Below are 21,010 nucleotides of genomic sequence, written 5' to 3'. Positions count from 1 at the left end.
TTGCAGGATCAGGACATAAACTCTCCATCCATGGGCAATGGTGGAACTGACCCGTGCTGGGATGCTGAGATGTAATGGGAGCTGTGCAGTTCTAGGCTGGGGTATTTTTTTAAAGCAGCCTATCTGCAAAGTGCTGCCAGGGCACAAAATAAATACGTTGAAATGTATTTTCTGCGCTGATCTCTTAGTAACGTTAGTGATCACTTGGAACAACAAGTAGTTTTTAAAAAAACAAAACAAAAACCTAGACAGACGGATGGTCTTTAAGTTGACAGTACCCCTTTAAACGTCCGAATTTGCAGCAGCTTTCCTGCTGCCTGGCTGTAACGTGCCACTACATTAATCCTCTATTTTAGAAGAAAGAGACAGTCTCTATACTACCCTGCGCCATATTATTGGTCTTCTTGCTGCAGTACAGTTATTTTTTATCGATGGTATATTGTTCTCAGTAGAATGATTCTGCCCCCCCAACCTGTAGATAAGGATTGTTACTAAATGAAGTTGAGCTTTTCCTTAAAGGTTAAGTTGCTGCTTTGCACGTTGGTGAATAGCAATGAGAGATGCTTTCCCACCTCCAAGGGATAGGTCTTGAGTCCCGATCTTGCAAAATTTTCAAATACACCTGTACCCCGATAGAACGCGACCCGATAGAACACGAATTCGGATAGAACGCGGTAAAGCAGCGCTCCGGGGGGCGGGGGGCTGCGCACTCCGGCGGATCAAAGCAAGTTCGATATAACGCGGTTTCACCTATAACATGGTAAGATTTTTTGGCTCCCGAGGACAGCGTTATAGCGGGGTAGAGGTGTATTACATTCTGAAATATACTTTATAGTGGTACATTTCATATTGAAATTCTTAATATAATTCTCCAAACTGGAGGTGAGAGTCTGTGTTGTGCTCAGTCATGAATTCCTTTGGGTCTGATTTTTGAATCAGTGTGATTTGGTTTAGACACAATCCAGCGTTGCCAACTCTCATATTAGGTGCAGGTATTTTTTAAAGCCCCAGCTCCTGGAGTCAGATGAATAAATGAAAATCTCAGCTTTCAATAAAAGCAAACAAACAAAAACTAACAACCATCACCAGCATTCTGGCCCTCAGAATGGTGAAGAAAAGCTTGAAAACATGACCTGGGTGTAGCCTAAAGGTTCAAAACCCAGAATAAATAAATAAGTAAAAAATATAGGCCAGCACTCTCCATCTTCCCATGATTGGTATGGCAGGGATGGAGCTTGTCTATCAGGGGCATGAAGCAACGCCACTGGGTGAATTAGCCAGGCTCCTTCTCACAGCTCTGCAGGACACTCGGTCACCCTGTCCGAGGTGCAGCATAGAATGTGTAGCCAGGGTGCAGGAAGGGGCTAAAGTGGCTTTAAACCAGGGCATGTGAGGGGGTCCTCGGAGGGCTCCTTATAAGTGCCTACACAGTGCCTGCAGGAGGAATCCTACCTTGGCTGGATACAGGGCTTTTAGGGCCTCATTATGTTGCTCTGGCCCATTTACCTGGCATAAAGGGGTTTGAGCCAGGTGCGGACTTCACCTCTGGTGTTTTCTGGGGTTAAACTTGCGCTATGCAACCGGGAATTGTGGGGGCATTCCCGGGTCCCTAAGAGTATGTCTACACTGCAGCTGGGGTTGCGGCATGGGTGTCAGCTCACGCTAGCTGCCCAAGCTCAGACCCAGGGGGTGAGGCGGGCTTGGACTCAGATGGCCAGTCCGAGCCACCCCCAGCGCTGCAACGTCCACTGCTCTTTTTAGCGTGCTAGCTCAAGCAGAGCTAGTGCGAGTCTCTACCCACGCTGGGACTTGCACCTCCCAACGGCAGTGCAGACATAACCTACACGAGTTTCAGGGGCTGTAAATGGAGCTGTGTCCTTTCATCCTTACACAATAACGATCTGATGCCACATCATGATGATGCAATGTTGTCCTGCCGCGTCACTGAGCTGGGATGTTTTCATGCAGGCACCAAAGTGTCATAGCCTGAAGTCCTGATGTGATTATCAAATTGTCATGCTGGCAGAGCTGCCCCCACTGGGCAAACTTAGGCAATGAGTTCTGTGGGGGCACCATTGAAATCACCTGGCATCGAGGTCCACGTGCATAGAGCTCATTGTAGGATTGGGATCACAGAAAGGCCACTGTTCAGAACACCACAAAGAACGGTTGGATCTGCTTGTGTACCTGAAATTATCCCAAACCAGTGTGCTACCTTATTTTCTGAGTTGCACTTACCTACCAAAAATATCGACTTTGTTTTTATTCACTTTGTCTCTTGCACAAGAACACTCACATGTGTATATACAGTATATGGCAGGAGTTGGCAAACTATGGCCCAGGGGCCATATCCGGCCCTTCAGATGTTTTCATCTGGCCCTCGAAGCAGGGTCCAGGGCTTGCCCCGCTCTAGCTGGGGAGTGGGGTCGGGGGCTTGCCCTGCTCCATGTGTGCTATGGCTCTGCACGGCTCCCAAAAACAGCAGTATGTCCCCCTTCCAGCACCTACATATAGGGACAACCAGGGGGTTCTGCACGCTGCCCCCACCCCAAGCGCCACCCCCGCAGCTCCCATTGGCTAGAAACTGCGACCAATGGGAGCTGCAGGGGTGGTGCCTGTGAACCAGGCAGCGCGCAGAGGCGCCTGGCCGCGTCGCTTCCTAGGAGCCGGCGGGGGACATGCCGCTGCTTCCAGGAGCTGCTTGAGGTAATTGCCACCTGGAGCCTGCACCCCTGACCTCCTCCCGCGCCCCAAATCCCTACCCCAGCCCTGATCCCCCTCCCGCCCTCTGTACCCCTCGGTCCTAGCCCGGTGCACTCTCCTGCACCCCCAACCCCTCATCCCAAGCCCCACCCCAGAGCCCGTACCCCCAGCCGGAGCCCTCCCCCCCCCCAACCCTCTGCCTGAGCCTGGAGCTTCCTCCAGCACCCTGAACTCCCCATTTCTGGCCCCACCTCAGAGCCCGCACTCCAGCTGGAACCCTCACCCCCCTCCCGTACCCCAAGCCCCAATTTCGTGAGCATTCATGGCCCACCATACAATTCCCATACCCAGATGGGGCCCTTGGGCCAAAAAGTTTGCCCACCCCTGGTATATGGCAACGCTGCAGTATAATCTGGTGATTTAAGAATACCTGTCTGCCTTTTGCTGACTCCATGCCATGGCAGAATGAAACATAAATCAAAGCCTGGGGGTCAATGAGAGAGAAAGGTCTAACTTGGGGCCTTAATCCCAACCGAGTGTTGGACCCCACCTGAACTGAATCTCAGCTCTTCGCCCTCTGCGGGAGTGGAACTGCAGAGTATAATAGCTTTGAACTATAGGAGCTGAACTTTCGAGTTGCAGAGTTTAGGTGCTCTGCCAGGAGGGAACAAGTAATAAAACTCCCCTTGATTTCAGGGGGAATTGCATTACCCCAGTCCTGAACAGGGGGTGAATTTCTCCCTTGTGCAGCAGTCCAGCACAAGGCTTACGTGCTGCTTACATCCCACTTAATTCTAATGTGGAGGGTGTAACGGATGCATTTTTGTGCTACTGGCAACTCTGCACAGGGGTGAATTTCACACAGGGAGAATTGAGAACTATAGCAGGGTGGCTTCACCCTGGGGCTAACCCAACCTGATTACAGAATGATCCCCACCTGGAGGGAATCAAATAATTCCCCATAATGAGCAGAAGGAGGCTGCACTAGTGGGAATGGAGCCAGGATTAAGAGGTGATAACGTCCAGCTGGGAAAGGGTTGTAGGAAGAGTTAGACAAGAAGCTAAGGAAAGCTGTCCAGACAGGGAGGCCTGGGGTAGACCCTGATTAAGCAGGGAAGAGACAGAGAGAAGCAGGGGAGGACTTGAGAGGCTGGGTAGGAAGTGGCCCAGGGAAAGCTGCAGCACAGGGAAAGGGGCAGACCTAGCTGTTCAGTCCAGGATCCTGGGGCCAGTGCTCAGACTTGAGGGTGGGACTGGATTCCCCTACCAGCTCTCAGGAATGGGGAGGTATAAACCCACTGCAAAGGCTATTGGGCCCAGCAAGAGGGCTACGGGCTGAGCTGAGGATGGCTGAGGAAGAGCTGCAGAATGGGGGACGGATTTTTCTTTATGTTGGACGTTTTGGCGACTTGTAGTTTGAACAACTGGGACCCCAGCAGGGATGGACTCTAAGATGGTGACCCAGCCAGAGGGCTGAATTATTGACCGAGAAACCACCCCCTGAAACCACTGAAGCAACCGTCGGCAGGGGGCGCCCGCCCAGCGCAAGAGCTGTGACCCCCATGCCCGGTCACCGGGGGTGCCTAGCGGTGAGTGAACTCAGTCACAGGACCCTACTATACAGCGCTTCAGTCGGTCAAATCCTAGAGGACCGAACTGATCTGTGTCTAGCCAGGCGAACTGTGGTTATGTGTAAATAAATGGCGATTTGTAATTCCCTCTCTTCTCAACATGGACTAAGCAGAATAGGTTTAGCCAATGATCCTAAATGCCTGTAAAGGTGATAAAGGATAATTTGTCTGAGCAATAAACTGCTCCTGAGGTTGCCGTCCTGTTGACGCTGACATAGCAAATTACACCAACACAAGGCTCAACTTTGTTATTTGACCTGGACACTTAGCCAGGAGGTAGGGGAAGGAGGTAGGTGTCGCTAAGCAGCCCTGCAAGTTTGTTAAAGCAGATTGTAGTGTTGGCCTGAGATGACCAAAAAAAAATTGCTCCAGAAGTGTGGCAGCTGCGTGGGGAAAATGGAAGAGGGTGGGGAAAGAGAAGAAATGTTTTTAAAATATATGTAAAATGCATCTGTGAAAGCTAGTCTGCTGAGAAGTTGATTTTTTTTTTCAATCAGTCACCAAATGATGGTCCATTTAATATTTATTTCACTGCGAGGGGACGGATTAGTGCCATGGGATATGTCAAATGGATAATATTAGGATTTATATCCTCAGAGGCTTCTCTTTAAGTTATGTAGTCATTAGTCTATCTTTTTTTTTTTTTTTTTTTTTATAACCCAGCTTGAAGGGGCAGGTCACTTCACTAAACCCTGCTGAATTGGGCCAAGAAAGCGCCAGCGTATTTCCTATTTTTTCGGGATGTGTGTGTAAATGTGGCAACTGAAAGGACACTCACTTAGCCGATCGGGCCTCATAGCGATAATTCAGTTCTCTAGGCCATGTGTACGGCCTGCAGCTACACCACTGTAGCACTGCAGTGTAGAGGTTTCCTACAGCGAAGCATTGGAAAGGGTTTTCCCATCACTAGGTAATCCACCTCTCTGAGTGGCAGTAGCTAGCCCTGTCGTCACCTAGGTTAGGGTGGCATAGCTACAGCGCTCAAGGGTGTGAATTTTTCACACCTCGGCACTGTCGCTATGGCGACCGAACTTTTAAGTGTAGACTGGACCTTAGCTAGCGCCTTCTGGCTCAGCATCTTGCCTCTCTTTAGAGACGCTAATGGGCCTCGTTGTCCTCTCATAATAGTTTTACACCAGGTTGTTTTCACTGGTGGACATTGGGGGTAACCCCACTGAAAGGGAGAGGAGAATGAAGGGCTAATGTATTTAAGTGCTCAGCACCTCTGTGAGGTAGGTAAAGCCCTTAGGCTGTAGGGTTTAAGCCAATCTCTCACTGTTATTGATCAGGAGGATGAGACCTGATGTGGGAGTCAGATTATCCCATTTCTGCTAGTGCAGGGTTCTGACCTCTCCTTCTGAAGCAGCTGGTACTGGCCACTCTGAGACAGGATACTGGGCTAGATGGACCTTGGTTCTGATCCAACCTGGCAGTCCCTATGCTCTTCATTTTACAGAAGAGCAAACCTGCGGCAATGAGAGGAGATAGGATTTGTCAAGGATATACAGCGAGTCAGTCATTGGCCAATTTGTGTTCTTAATCCCAGTTCCCTGGTCTCACCATTAGGTAACACTCCCGTGTCAAACCAAAAGGCAGAGACTTCACTGATCACTCTGGCCCTCTCACCCCCGTCCAAGAGTTAATGTTGTTTTTTATTCTGATTTACCAAATGAGGCCTCAGTCCTGCAGGGTAGCGAACGCTCTAGACTCGCTGACTCTAGTGGTAACTCAGAGAGCTCAGGAATGAAGATTTTTCTCAGCTCTCACCTCACAGCGGGGAAGGTTTCTTTGCACGTTTAGTTGTTCCGTAATGTACTGAACCGAACCAACACGCTGTGTTTGTTACAAACAGTCATCTGTAAAAGCTGTTAGCATGAGCCATTAACTTTTCCTTTTAATCATTCAGGTTGCCTCTTCTTTTTAAAAAGCAGAATTAATAGGCTTTGAAAAGGCGCTTTCCAACCACAAAGGTTTCTCCGGGGAAGAGTTCTGTTGGAGTATCATGAGCTAATCAGACCTTCATTTTCTCCCCTTTCTTTTTGTAAATGATTTATGAGTATTACACTGTGAGTATTACACTTAATATCTGCAACACACAGCAGGAGCATAGGCTATTTCATAGCACATCAGGTCATTGACCCATCAGTTCCGGCATCCTGCTTCCTGTCATACCAGATCAGACCGCTGGTCTGTCAGGTCTGATATCCTGCCTCCAGCCTTGGCTCATATGTGATGCTTTGGAGGAAGATAGAAGAAGCCCAGAACTTACTGAGTAATTTATGTAAGGCTGTGTCATTTCAGCCACCGTTTATTTCTTCTTTGATTCCTGCAGGCAATCCACTAAAGCCCTGCAGCATCGGCTGTGATTACCATCATCCTAGCCAATGCACGTCTCCAAATCCTGTTAGCCTGCACTGCCTCTATTAATTAGCCATCAGAACATTTGTATCTTTCAGTAAAACATGTTCTAATTAGTGATTAAAAGTTTATTCTGTCTGTTTGTCTAGGTGTTTGGCTCCATTTAGCTTAAGTCTGTTCCAAAGAGGCAGCAGATTTTTATGATCAATCTACTTTATAAGGACTGACTTCCGTTTTTTTTAAATGGACCAAAGAAGCAGGTTCTGAGAAATGCTGGCAGATGGCACAGCTCTTTGTGTTTGAATTCCATCATTCTTTTGCTAATAACAACACTTCACTCTTCTATAGCTTTTAAAATCAACGAGTAAAACAAAATATGGATTCATGGCTTGATATTAAGCACAGGCGTAAGTCCCATTGACTTTAAACCCTACAAGCTTAAGTGCTTTGCTGAACTGGACATTGATGAGAGACGGTCCTGAATCCAAATACACTTAAAATGTTGTGAGTGTCTGAAATCTGTTCCCAAATCTGAATGTTGCAAGTGGCCCCAAACTGTACTGTGGGTTGGACCAAGCCCCTGGAATTCTCTTCCACACCCCCAAATTTGGGTTATTTCAAATCCAGACCTGGATGTGAATTGTATGCTTTCAATCTGTCTGTACTCTAAGTGTGCCTAATAAAGCTTTACTAATGTGAGTAGTCCAGTTGAAGCTAGGGATGCAGAACGGGGCTTTTATTTGCATTTGGAATGTAACCAGTTTTCAGTGAGACAAACTGCCGTTATGGGTAAATTCCATTCATACTGATAAGCATGACAGTGCATGTGCCCATTTTGACAATGCAAGGGGTAGATATTTTATAGGAAGCTTTTCCATACCAATATGCAAACTATGGAGTAGTTAATGATGACCCATTAGAATTTCTTATTAGAACCTATCTGTGAAAGCTAAAGCGTGGCTTTAAAAAGCAAACAAAAACACAATACAATAGCATCTGGTTTATAAAGATAGTGTCCCAAAACCTGCTCTCAGTTACACACCTTCAGTGCTATTGAAATCATGCATGTAATGGAGGATGGAAATTGGTGTCGTGGATCTTACAAATGGCAGTACATTTTTCATTTAAAATATTTTTACTAACCCTTCTTAGTGTGGTTCCCTGCCCCTCCCCCCTCAGTTTTGTTTTTTTCTTGACAACTCCTTTCAGGGCTCTCATTGCCCCCACCCTGGAAGCCACATGAGCAATTTCCCCTGAAGAAGAGATCATTGTTTGCTGCTCTGACCCTCATCCATCCAGGAACAACCTGTTGCTTTACGCAGTGTCTCCCTTCCCTTCCCTTCCTTTGAATGTGGAACTCACTGCCACAAGATATCACTGAGGCCAAGAGCCTAGCAGGATTGAAAAAAGGCATTGGGCATGTAGGATTAATCAGAATAGCCTAGTTCTAATAGTGTATGCTAAAAAAAATAGCCAAGAGTTTTGGAACGGCTATAAACTCATGATTCAGGGCTTAAGCCAGCTTCTGGAAGTCTGAAGAACCTTTCCATGGTGGTAGGTTTTCCCATAACTGCTTGGCTTTTTGCACCTTCCTCTGAAGGATCTGGAACTGGCTGATGTCAGTATATTGGACTAGAGGGACCACTGATCTCATCCTGTGTAGCAATTCCTGTTACCGCAAACAAATGTCTCTACTAAGCAAGAGAGGAGGGATAATGGTTAGGGAAGACTGCGAACTGAGGCACAGAGAGAGGCTAAGTTACGTGCCCAAGGAAGCCTGTAGCAGAGCAGGGACTTGAACCCAGATCTCCCAAGTAAATTGTGTTCCATAAATGGTCATTCGACGTGGGAGCAGAGGGAGGGCTTCTTTCAGACGAGTCCTTGAATACTGTTGGCTCTCTGAGCGCTGAGGGATCAGGGCTTGGGAATGTAGGAAGGGGAAGCAAAGAGGAAGGAAAATGTCCTTAGACAAAATTTCACCTGCCCCTTTGCGTCTCCAAATCCATTATTGTGTAACATGCTGTGCAACTGCCTTCTGCCTTGAAGGGGGCTGTATTTCAGCAGTGTAGTCCTCCGCTCTCCACCTAACTGGCTGGCTCCTTTCAGCGGAACCCTGGAGTCCTCCCATAGGACGGGGTGGAGGCTGAAGGCAGAGCATCGATTTGGAGCTGCTCAAGTTCGAGCCACCCTCAGCACAGAATGAGCAGAGCTGAAGGTAGCCATGACCTCTCTCTGAAAGAGATTTGTGCGTGTGTGGGGGAGATTGGGTTCCAGGCATGCTTGTATGACCTAGAGCGAGCCAACGCAGTGAGAGAGGAAGACAATATTGACTGAGCAACAAAACAGCACTTTGATTATTTTTTTCCCCACTTTTCCCTTGAAGATGTATTGTGCATGATTAAATCTGATCCGGGAGAGTCACATTGCGTATATCTGAGCAGGTTGGGAGAGGAGATGAAAACCGTTGGACTTTGACCGCAGGACTGAAACAAAACAGGAGTGGTCAGCTACTTGCAGTGGTGAAAGGTGCTTAGCCTTTTGAGCATGGCTGCATAATCTGTGAGATGTACCGTGAGCTAGTGGTTAGAGTGGCCAATAGAAGCTAGGATTCTGTTCTGGCTCTGTGGGAATGTTACCTTGTGGTTAGAATACGGGAATTCCCAGGGTCTATTCCTGGCTCTGGGGGAAAAGAGTAACTGGGAGTCAAGACTTTTGCAATCTGTTCCTGGTTGATGGGGGAGTTGCAAAGATTAAATAACAAAGGAAAGTTTCTAGAGTCTTTGGCCTTTGCCATAGAGGGTTTTATCTTCACTGTGGTTTGATCGGGAGTTATCTACCCTCCAGTTAACTCCTCTTGAGAGAGCCTGGCTTGAGTGAGAGCGAACACACTGCAAACCAGCACTGGAGCTGCAGAGGGGGATTGGATTACTGCACAGTTAGCAGCATATTGCTTGACTAGCTCCAGCATCAGCACTGCAGCACCCAAGCTTCAAACCAGACTTCCCAGATGAGGCAACTCGCTTGAGGTTAAAGCACCATCTAACTCAAACTAGAGATTTTTGTGCATGCACAGGCGTCGGGTTGGGGGCAACGCTCAAGTTAGACCTCGAGCCAGTGAAGACTGACCTGTAGCTGCAACATTGTTTGTTATTCTCAGTCTTACTGGAGTAAATCTACAAGTAGACACAAGCTCAGAGCACCCAGGCTTAATTGCATGCTGCTAATTGGAGAGTGGCAATTTAGTGCGCCATTAGTACACAAGGCTGTTGCTTTATTATAATTTTCTTAGGAGAGCAGTAATTTCTCTATCATCACTTATGATAATATATTCACTGCAGCATGGCATAGGATGGGATCCAATGAATAATGTAAAACCCCGAATAACACTGAATCCATATTAAATGTACTTTTCTCCCAGCCTTTTTTTTTTTTTTAAAGAGGAAAATATTGATTTTGATTGGGTTCAGGGGTTTAAAGCTCACACAGGGTGTCTACATTTTTGAGCTTGTAATCAATATTCTAACCCTCGTTGCTGGTAATGTTTGAGCACCACCATATCCCATTCCCCTTCACGTCTGCAAATTACAGGCTTTCAGGTAAGTCACACTCCAGTTTGCAGTGATTGCAAGAAATGGATTTAATTAGCGTACCAAGTTGCTCCAGGAGGTTTGCATTATTAAGATCTTCAGGAAGAAAAGCAGTGCGGGATGCTGCTGTCCTTTGCCCCCACCAATAAGTGTTTTGTCAGTAGTGCTAAGGAGCCAGGGAAGAATTTGAGACATGGTGAGAAAATCAAGCTGGGGGAAGGGGGGGCGTACTAAGAGAGGCTGCAAAATTCAAATCTGGATCCAGGTTTCGGGGATGTTCAGATCCAGGGGGTTTGGTTTGGCCCACTGCGTATAGGGATGTTTGCAAAAGGTGCATATGAATTTAGGTTGGGTTTTTAAAGAAGCTGCCTGCCCCTTCCAGGTTTGGATCCAAAATGGAGCTACAACCCTAAAAGTAAGCTTGGAACTGGGGATCTGAATATGATATTCCCTGCCCCCTGCTCCCCATCTCCCCTACACCCTTTGCCCCTGGAATTCATGGAGGCGGATGGCTTTTGATTTGTGGTTCTGGTTGGGCCTTGTTACGTGTGTGTGTGTGTGTGTGTGTGTGTGTGTGTGTGCGCGCAGACGATTGCACATCTTGCACACATACACGTCATATGTACTGTGGTCAGACTTCACCGGTAGTTACCATCTGAGATACTGCAGTATTTCTCTGCACTTGGAATAGGAAATATCTTCAGGGTTTCAGGTACTGTGCTGTGTTAAATGTTGATTGATTGATTTTTAGCAGTGACCATTCTATTAGTTTGACTTTAGGGTCTGCGCTGGCTTCAGCTGGCGCAGAACCAAACAATGGCAGTAACTCCCCAGGACGCACGTTGTCTCCGTTCCCCACTATGCCAGACAACATCATCCAAAAATGAACAGTGCTGGTCAGTTTGGGGTTAAGGCCAGGGTTCCCAAAGGTGCAAATAGGGGGTTCCTGTGGATTCATGATCCCACTTTAGGGCTTCCTTCTCCTTGCAGAACCACCAGAGTTGTCACTGTGCAAGCACCTTTTACCCATGGGCAGGTGGCATAGAACAGGGTTTCTCAGCCCATGGGTTGGGTCGCCAGAATGTTTTAAAGGGTCATGTGGCAGCTACTGTGGCTCCTGTCCCACTGGGCTGGCTGGGCTCGCCTCCCTGCTCCAGGCACTGCAACCTCTGGGGTCCCAGCGCCACTCAGGTTTGGCCCAGCCGTCATGATGACAGGAGTCTCTGGGTAGGCCAAATTTGAGTGAGTGGCACTGCAACCTCAGGAGCTAGGTCACAACTCCACTCGCACAAATTTGGTCCCGTCAGGGGGATGGGGCCAAACCTGAGCAGCGCTGCAACCCCAGAGGTTGCTTGCAACCCCCAGAGCTGAGAGCCAAGCCGAGCACAGGAGCTGCTGGAGCCATCCCTGTTGGGTGAGTGCCGGGCAGGACACAACCCCCCCACGGAGCAAGACCTGATTGAAACCACCCCAGGCACTCCCCCCAAGATTATTTATTTATTATCATAGGTCCCAACAGCCCATAAACATTTACAAATGGGTCTTGTGCCCAGAAAGCTTGAGAACCACTGGCTTAGGAAGATGCAATTCACATCTGCCTCCAAATCACATTTTGTGTGTGTGTGTGTGTGTGTGTGTGTGATCGATCTCTCTACAACCTCAAAGGGTAATTGGTTAAGGTTGGTGGTTGTTTTTTTTTAATGGGCAAGTAAGTGCTTTTAATCTTTGCATTCAAAGCAAAACATTTCTATCCTAACAAAAAGAGAAAACCCAGAATGTGTTCGTAACAGATGTTCTCTCATTAGGGTGCTGCTGAGACATGGTGTAAAAAGCAAACGATAGATTGGGTTTGTTTTATAGGATTTTCAGCAGTATCACTTCCCCTTTGCTGGTCCCGTGTAAGTGATCACATACTTCCCTGTTACCTGTCCTCCTGGAGCTGCTTTTGTTGTGTTAATTTTATTGAAGTCGAAATGCAGATTGCAATGTGAGATGGCATCAGAGGTAGCAGCCTTGTTCTCCTTAAAATTCACTCTGGGGTGGGTGGGCGGTATAATCGAGAAATGCCTCTGGCAGTGGAAGGTTGAAAGGATAGGCAAACCAGGCACTGTACTGCATCCGTGGTATTTATTTATATGCACTGGGGTCAAGGTTTTCAAAAGAAACTAGTGAGTTTTGAGTCCCCAGGTTGAAACATCTCATAGATGTCCTCTGATTTTCAGAATGTGCAGAGCACCTGCCCTCTGATGACTGGGCCCCTTTAGAATCAGAGAAGATTGGAAGGGACCTCAGGAGGTCATCGAGCCCAACCCCCTGCTCAAAGCAGGACCAATCCTAACTAAATCATCCCAGCCAGGGCTTTGTCAAGCTGGGCCTTAAAAACCTCTAAGGATGGAGATTCCACCACCTCCCTAGGTAACCCATTCCAGTGCTTCACCACCCTCCTAGTGAAAGTGTTTCCTAATATCCAACCTAGACCTCCCCCACTGCAACTTGAGACCATTGCTTCTTGTTCTGTCATCTGCCACCACTGAGAACAGCCGAGCTCCATCCTCTTTTTGGAATTCCCCTTCAGGTAGTTGAAGGCTGCTAGTAAATCCCCAGTCACACTTCTCTTCTGCAGACTAAATAACCCCAGTTCCTTCAGCCTCTCCTCATAAGTCATGTGCCCTAGCCCTCTAATCATTTTTGTTGCCCTCCGCTGGACTCTCTCCAATTTGTCCACATCCTTTCTGTAGTGGGGGGCCCAAAATTGGACACAATACTCCAGATGTGGCCTCACCAGTGCTGAATAGAGGGGAATAATCACTTCCCTCGATCTGCTGGCAATGCTCCTCGTAATGCAGCCCAGTATGCCGTTAGCCTTCTTGGCAACAAGGGCACACTGCTGACTCACATTCAGCTTCTTGTCTACTGTAATCCTAGGTCCTTTTCTGCAGAACTACCGCTTAGCCAGTCGGTCCCCAGCCTGTAGCAGTGCATGGGATTCTCCTTCCTAAGTGCAGGACTCTGCACTTGTCCTTGTTGAACCTCATCAAATTTTTTTGGCCCAATCCTCCAATTTGTCTAGGTCACTCTGGACCCTATCCCTACCCTCCATCATATCTACCTCATCCCCCCAGTTTAGTGTCATCCGCGAACTTGCTGAGGGTGCAATCCATCCCATCATCCAGATCATTAATTAAGATGTTGAACAAAACCGGCCCCAGCACTAACCCCTGGGGCACTCCGCTTGATACTGGCTGCCAACTAGATATCAAACCCTTGATCACTACCCATTGAGCCTGACGATCTAGCTAGCTTTCTGTCCACCTTATAGTCCATTCATTAAATCCATACTTTTTTAACTTGCTGGCAAGAATACTGTGGGAGACCGTATCAAAAGCTTTGCTAAAGTCGAGATATATCACGTCCACCACTTTCCCCATATCCAAGGAGCCAGTTATCTCATCATAGAAAGCAATCAGGTTAGTCAGGCATGACTTGCCCTTGATGAATCCATGTTGACTGTTCCTGATCACCTTCCTTTCCTCCAAATGTTTCAGAATTGATTCCTTGAGGACCTACTCCATGATTTTTACAGGGACTGAGGTGCAGCTGACATCAAGGGGACTCAAGTAGGGTGCCCAATAACTAAAGCAAACAGAACCACTTGAAAAACGTGGCCTAGATGAACAGCCCACTCATGCCATGCTGGAGGTTGTCATGTAATGAGAGTAACATGGTTTGGTAGGAAGACCACCGCACTCACATGCTCTAGTGGTGGGAATCCATACAAAAGCCTGTAGATGATGGATAGAAAATACAGTTGTACTAGAGACCAGACTGAACCAAAACCCAAATCCAGACATCCTCATTGTTTGGGAACGTTCAGATCCAGATGCAAACTTTGCAGCTAGTTTTTTTTTCTGATCTATACTCCTTTCCAAATGGAGCCCACTGGGTGAAGAGGGACTTAGTTGTCTGCAAAATGTTCTCTGTGGGGAAAAAAACCTAAAGTAGGCAGAAATCAGCTGTTTGGGGGATTTTGTTACAAATGTGTAACTCCTACCACTTGAGCTAAAAAGTTCTCTAGTTTTTTGAGGGAACCTGGATTGGTTTATAATTTTGTGTAAAACCAGGTGAGCATGGTGGATTCTTCCTTTTGCTTTTTTGGGTTCATCCAAAACTGAAACTCAGGCAGAGCAAACCCAAATGTAGCAAACTTGGAAATAATGTTCCTATGGACTCTGGTGAACTATAACCTTAGAGCTTCACATGGGTCTGGTTTTGCTATTGCTACAGCCATTTCTTTTTCATTCCATTGTTTTGCTTTAGATTCCGTCACTGGCCACTAAGGGCTTGTTTACACGGGGTCGGAGGGGTTAATCCACCGTTTTTTGATTTAATCGGCTTTGGAAATACTTGCGTACGCACAATGCTATTCATTGTAGTGCACTGACTCCACATTTATCGCAAACTCTGGAGTCTTGTTTCAAAGTGAATTCACTTTGCTGCAGACCCGATCTATTGTCCATGTGCACGCAACGCTGCTGTGAATTACTTTGGCGGTCTTCCAGCAGCTATCCAACACAGCTTTGCAGCGACCATTACTGACCTCTCTGTTTACCTGTGTGCCCTCCCCTGCTCTGGGGTCAAGTTGACTAGATGTCCCTTTTCCCATTTATAAGCTGTTGCACAGACAGATTTTGTCCATTTGCTCCTGGATTCAGGTTTATCACAATACCTCCAATAATACTTCAGAAATCCCACAAGATGCCTGGAGCAGCTCTTTGGGGTCATGCTGAGACCCTGGATCTCATTGCCACCTAGGGAGAAGTATCGGTGCAGGAAGCTCTTGTGGCCAGCCACCCGGAATAAAGATATTTTTGTTGATATTGCTAGGCAGATGTCCGTGAAGGACCAACATTAAAGCAGAAAAAATCCACCAGGGGACATGTAACCTGTCCATTTTTTTGAGGAGCTGGCCAGGATTTTATGTAACTGCACAACCACCCATCCCAGGCAGCTTGTGGAGCCTGCTGGCTGCCTTTTCCTCCCCAAGACACCCAGTTACTATTTTATGTACCACTCCAATCCATGTATGGTACTTATATGGCCCCCATTACTACAGTATCTGAGCACCTCACAGTCTTTAATGCACTTATCCTCACACCCTTCCTGTGAGGTAGGGCAGTGCTATTATGCCCATTGTACAGATGGGAAACTGAAGCATAGAGAGGCAAAGTGACTTGCGCAAGGTCACACAGGAAACTTGTGGTGGAGCAGGGAACTGAATCTGTCTCCCCCAAGACCCAGGCTAGCACTCTGAAGCATCCTTTTCCTCATGTAATATTTGAACTCCCACTGAACCACTCATTGTAGCGTGTAATAAAGCAGTGGTTCTCAAACTTTTGTACTGGTGACCCCTGTCACATAGCAAGCCTCTGAGTGTGACCCCCCCCTTATAAATTAAAAACACTTGTTTATATATTTAACACCATTATAAATGCTGGAGGCAAAGCGGGGTTTGGGTGGAGGCTGACAGCTCACGACCCCCCATGTAATAACCTTGCAACCCCCTGAGGGGTCCCAATCCCCAGTTTGAGAACCCCTGTAATAAAGGCACTTCTCGGTCTATCTATATATTTCACTAAATGTACAATCCTCTGTGTGATGGGTTGGATCACAGAAACCCCCAGGTGGCAGCTCCCAATGCGGTTTCTGTGATCCAACCCATCACACTCTGCCATTGCTTTACATGCAATAATTCAATAATTCCCCAGCTTCTTGAAATTTCAGTTTTTCATGTTTTTGATTCATTCACAACCTCATTGTTGTATATTGTACACCCACAAGTTCTGAATATTCAATAGCTCTCTGGAAATCCTGTTGAAAATTCCGAATATATATATATATATATATATGCATGCGCTGGCTATAATGTGTATATACATGGCTTGAATGAAAAGGAGATGGAGATTGCCTAGTTTACTACGTGTCTGTAGTCTACAATATGTCTTTGTGGGTCTGATGGATGGTGCTGCTTGTTAAGGGTTAAGGCTGTCTTAGTTACCTTTTGGGTTGCAGGCCCCCAGTTAATGACTTTAAACAGTCTGGTGCTCAAATGGACAATACAGGGAATCCACTGTTCAAAGACTACTTCTGATCCTCTCTGGAGAAACACACAAACCATTTTGGACCAGGTTCAGGGTCCCGGGTCAGACAAAAGACCTTTTAAATGGATAAACGTCTGCTGGTGAACTGAGAAATGGACTCTGAGAGAAAGGGTCTGCAGAGATGCAGGCTGAAGCTTAGACTCAGAAGAGCTGACAAGGGCAGGTGGAATCTGCCTAAACTGGCAAGAAAAGGACAAGGTTTAGGTGAGATAATAAGTTTTATTACTTTAACCTCTTTCTCTCTGCTTGTGATGTTGTTATGGTAAATAACTCATACTCCCTTTGAACAAGCTGGTCTGTCACTGGGTCACAGCTCCCAGACAGGATTCTAGAGCAAGGGCCAAACCCAGTTGTACCTGCTGGAGGTAATATGGTTGGGTAATATGGGAAATGGGAGGTGCTGTAACCTGCTGATCCAGTCTAAAGTGGGGTGAATTGCAGGATTCCGATCTGCGAGAAGTGCGAAGTGTAGGTCTGTCACTTGAAAGGTGCCTGGAGGGAGACACTGAGGGAAGTCACAGGTACAGTTCATCCTGAAACGTAACAAATCCATACACAGCTGGCTAGACCTTCAAAAGCTGGTATATCCCTTTTTGCACCTACAGCCAGCTGAGTGACCAGCCATCCTATTTTGCATAGTCAAAACAGGTGCACACCCACTTTTGTAGACCGTCATTACTTGAGCAAAAATGGAGGCAAGCTTTCGGCTGCTTGAATAATTGGCCTATGGTGTCTGTCCATTGCTATTATTGTGGTACACCTGTATTGGATATCCTGTGAATCGGCCCGATGCTGCAAACCGTTACTAGCCCAAATAACCTCATTAACTTCAATAGGGCTGATCCGAACAAAGGCTCCTTGTGCAAGAAAGAGAGTTTACAGGATCGATGCCACAGTCTTCTGCTTTACTTACAATAAAAATAGGTTTCAGAGTAGCAGCCGTGTTAGTCTGTATCCGCAAAAATAACAGGAGTACTTGTGGCACCTTAGAGACTAAGTTGTAGCCCACGAAAGCTTATGCTCTAATAAATTTGTTAGTCTCTAAGGTGCCACAAGTACTCCTGTTATTTTAATAAAAATAGGGTTACTCTGCTGCCATTTTCCATGCAGTGGCGTAGTTGAAGTATCCTATTAGATTTCCATTAACCTTAGAAGAAAAGAGGAGGAGAGAATCTGCCAGAGGCTTGCCTGAGATTAGCAAAGAGGAACCATGCTGTTTATCAGTTGTTTGCTTAACCATCAAGAGAAATTGCTGTCCGTTATTTCAGCAGATATGAGGAGGGTTGGGTGGGGGAATGGACATTAAGCAACCTTGTGAGAGCAGCATTGAAAACATATACAGCACTTAGGCACATTAGATTCAACATCTGGGCAGAAACTAATAATGCTGTTACCGTGAACTCTGATACTATGGTATAGCCCACAAATAAAATGAACAAATCCTCCTAAATGATGCCATTTTTCCTTCCTTGCTATGACGCTTGCCATGGGGATGGATTAATTGTGTATGATTTGGTTTCCAAGTGCTTTCCATTTTTTATTTATTTAGATTTTCTTGAGGGAAGGAAAAAGCCCTTAAACAACATAGACACATTTCCCTGGCAGGAGCAGACACAACTGCATTTAAAATTTGGTTTGTGGTTTTTCCCACTCCCTTAACAGCAGTAGATCATTGTAGCTCATGATCTTATGGCCGGATCCTCATCTGGTGTAAATCGTTATCGCTGCACTGAAGTCAAGCAAACCCCACCGATTTACATCAGACTGGGATCTGACCCTTAGGCTGCAGTGGAGCAAAGCACTTACACAAATGGAAGCCAGTGGGACCATTCATGTTCTTAACGTTAAGCTTAAATACTTTGCTGGATCAGGGCCTTAGCGTGCAGATCCTTACACGTGAGTAATCTCATTGGTTTCGATGGAACTATTAATGCAAAAGTTGCAGGATCTGGTATTTTTATTACCTTCTGTAAGTCCCACATTGAACCTGTGTTGGTGATTTTTATCCACTCTGAGATCTGCAATAGAAATGAAGCCCGTTTTCCTGGGAATGCATCGTTGTGCCTTTTCTTTCCTTGATTTCTCAGTTACCATCTTTAGATTCTAATTGGGATGGATGATTTATTTATAGATTTTATTTATTTATTTATTTTGCTAAATTTGTTGTCTCTATTTGATCTTTATCATTAATTTTGTGGGCCATTTTCTTAGTCTCATTACAGTGTTTTAGCATCAGAATGGAAATATCTAAAGGAAACCAGAACCCATTAGGCATAACGTTCTGTGATAACTACCCTAATTCTTATGACAAGAAAGTGTGATGAGTGCAGGAAATGGTACCAAATTAGTCTGTTGTTTGACAGCCTGTAGAGTGTAACTGAGAGCAGGGGAAACAGCACAACAACATTTGTCCTTGTTGCCAGTGCAGTAATGAGGAATGGAAATTAACCAGTCTCATGACTCTTCTGTCATCTCATAGTGCTCTGTGAATGCAGTTTATGAAGTCTTTTCAGCATAATTGTGGACTGTTGATGATGATGGTGTATTTGCGGTACATTAAATGCTGTCTCGATGCGCAGGGCTTTTAGTCACTGTGAAACATTTTTATGGGATCATTCATTTCCTCTTATTCTCATCATCGTTATTATTTCTGCTATGGTCGTAGACCACCACTGAGATCAGAGCCCGATTGTGCTAGGTGCTGTACAAAGTCATAGAGACAGTCTAAATATCTGTGGTTTGTAGTGTTGTTGCAGCCGTGTTGGTCCCAGGATATGAGAGGTGGGTAATATGTTTTACTGGAGCAATTTCTGTTGCTGAAAGAGGCAAGCTTTTGAACTCCACAGGGGTCTTCTTCAGGCTGAGCTCTGTGGAGCCTGAAAGTTTGTCTCTTGGGCCAGTAAATGTCAGTCTAAATATAGAAAAGTCCTATGGAACTTAACAGAAAATCACACACTTTCTGTAGTGTTTGTTTTTTTAAAGCATTCTATAGAATTCAGAGGACTTTATCCCTGCTTATAGAACTTTGCAGGAATATTAATAAACCCATTGAAAAGATCCCATGGCCTATGCGTGGGGATTTTCAGAAGAGCTCAGGCCTGGCTTAACTTGTTTCCTGTTGACATCAATGGTAGTTTTTGTCCACTGATGCCAATAAGGGCAGAGTTAGGCCAAAGTTCATTGTTTTTGATAATCCCATCATATGCATTTTTAGACTGACTGCTATAGGATCCTACTAAATGTGTAGGGAAGCCTGTTGGTGTCCACCCTATGACGTTCTTCAGAACTTCCCCATAAGGGCTCTGTTAGTATTTTTATAGATATTTTCATCTTCAGAATGCCTTGCAAACAACTAATTTGTCCCCACGATGCCCATTTGAGGTAGTTGCCGAAGTAGCTTTATTCCTCTTTTCCAAGATGGGGAAGCTGAGATGGAGAAGTTAAAGGAGCCACCAAGGGACAGTGTGTCTGAGCCAGGATTAGAAGTCAGGCAAGTTCCTGTTTCCCTGTCCTGTGATCAGACTACACCTCGCTCTTGCAGGAAGTGATCAACCAATAATGAGTAGGCGCATTAAACTAGAGGGCCTTCCAAATTAGAACAGCACTTCCAGTGTGGCCACAATAAACCTGAGATTAATTCAAACAGCTCTAATTACAGTCCTGACCTACAGAACACCCTGTCACGGATCTCAAAGCAATTTTACAAACCATCAATTAAAGCCTCACCCCGCACACCTTGCCTGTGTAGGAATGTATTATTATTCACCTTTTAAAACAAACACACACACACAAAGGAGAAAATTGAAGGTCACACACAAAGATGGTGGCAGAATCCAGGGACCCAAACTCCTAGTCCCCTGCTCTAACCAGTGTACCATGCAGTGCCTGGGATAACCCTTTGAAACTAGGTAAGGATCAAACCAAATGCAAAAAGGAGCCAAAACCAAATGCATTAACAAAGCCAGCACCAGGGATGCTAAAATATAGAGCACAAGGCACAGAGAGCTGAATTCAGGGCCACATTGTGAGAAAAATAAGTCAAGACGCTTCACAAAGATCATAAAGGTATTTTCTCCACCACACACAGCAAGCTAGGTCAAATACTGGTAATAGGTTGCCCTTTTAGCTGGGACTGCATTGTAAGCCATGGCCTGGTCTACACTACACCTTTAATTCGGATTTAGTGGCTTTAATTCGAATTAACTCTGGAACCGTCCACACAACGAAGCCATTTAATTCGAATTAAAGGGCCCTTTAATTCGATTTCTGTACTCCACCCCGACGAGCGGAGTAGCGCCAAAATCGAATTTGTCAATTCGAATTAGCGTTAGTGTGGCCGCAATTCGATGTTATTGGCCTCCAGGAGCTATCCCACAGTGCACCATTGTGACCGCTCTGGCCAGCAATCTGAACTCGCATGCACTGGCCAGGTGGACAGGAAAAGCCCCGGGAACATTTGAATTTCATTTCCTGTTTGCACAGCGTGGAGAGCACAGGTGACCACAGAGAGCTCATCAGCACAGGTAACCATGCAGGCTGATAATCGAAAAAGAGCACCAGCATGGACCGTACA

At 46.1% G+C, this 21,010-nt stretch overlaps 1 protein-coding gene across 4 annotated transcripts in view; it reads left to right on the top strand.

Moving 5' to 3' along the window:
* KAZN (kazrin, periplakin interacting protein) overlaps positions 1 to 21,010 on the top strand; it is a 747,507-nt gene that overhangs the window by 505,950 nt on the left and 220,547 nt on the right. Inside the window, exon 4 of one of the 4 annotated variants that reach the window (XM_065421353.1) lies at positions 1,296 to 1,311. The exons of 2 other annotated variants lie outside the window; for them this stretch is intronic. In XM_065421353.1, coding sequence (XP_065277425.1) covers positions 1,296 to 1,311 — 16 coding nt within the window. Of the gene's footprint in view, positions 1 to 1,295; positions 1,312 to 18,231; positions 18,254 to 21,010 lie in introns of all 4 variants that reach the window. One more of the 4 variants, XM_065421354.1, reaches the window with a different exon arrangement.

Source organism: Emys orbicularis, chromosome 22, assembly GCF_028017835.1.
Source record: "Emys orbicularis isolate rEmyOrb1 chromosome 22, rEmyOrb1.hap1, whole genome shotgun sequence".
Lineage (NCBI taxonomy): Eukaryota > Metazoa > Chordata > Testudines > Emydidae > Emys > Emys orbicularis.
The sequence above is the reverse complement of the archived record's forward strand: the minus strand, read 5'-3'. Positions and strand labels throughout refer to the sequence as shown.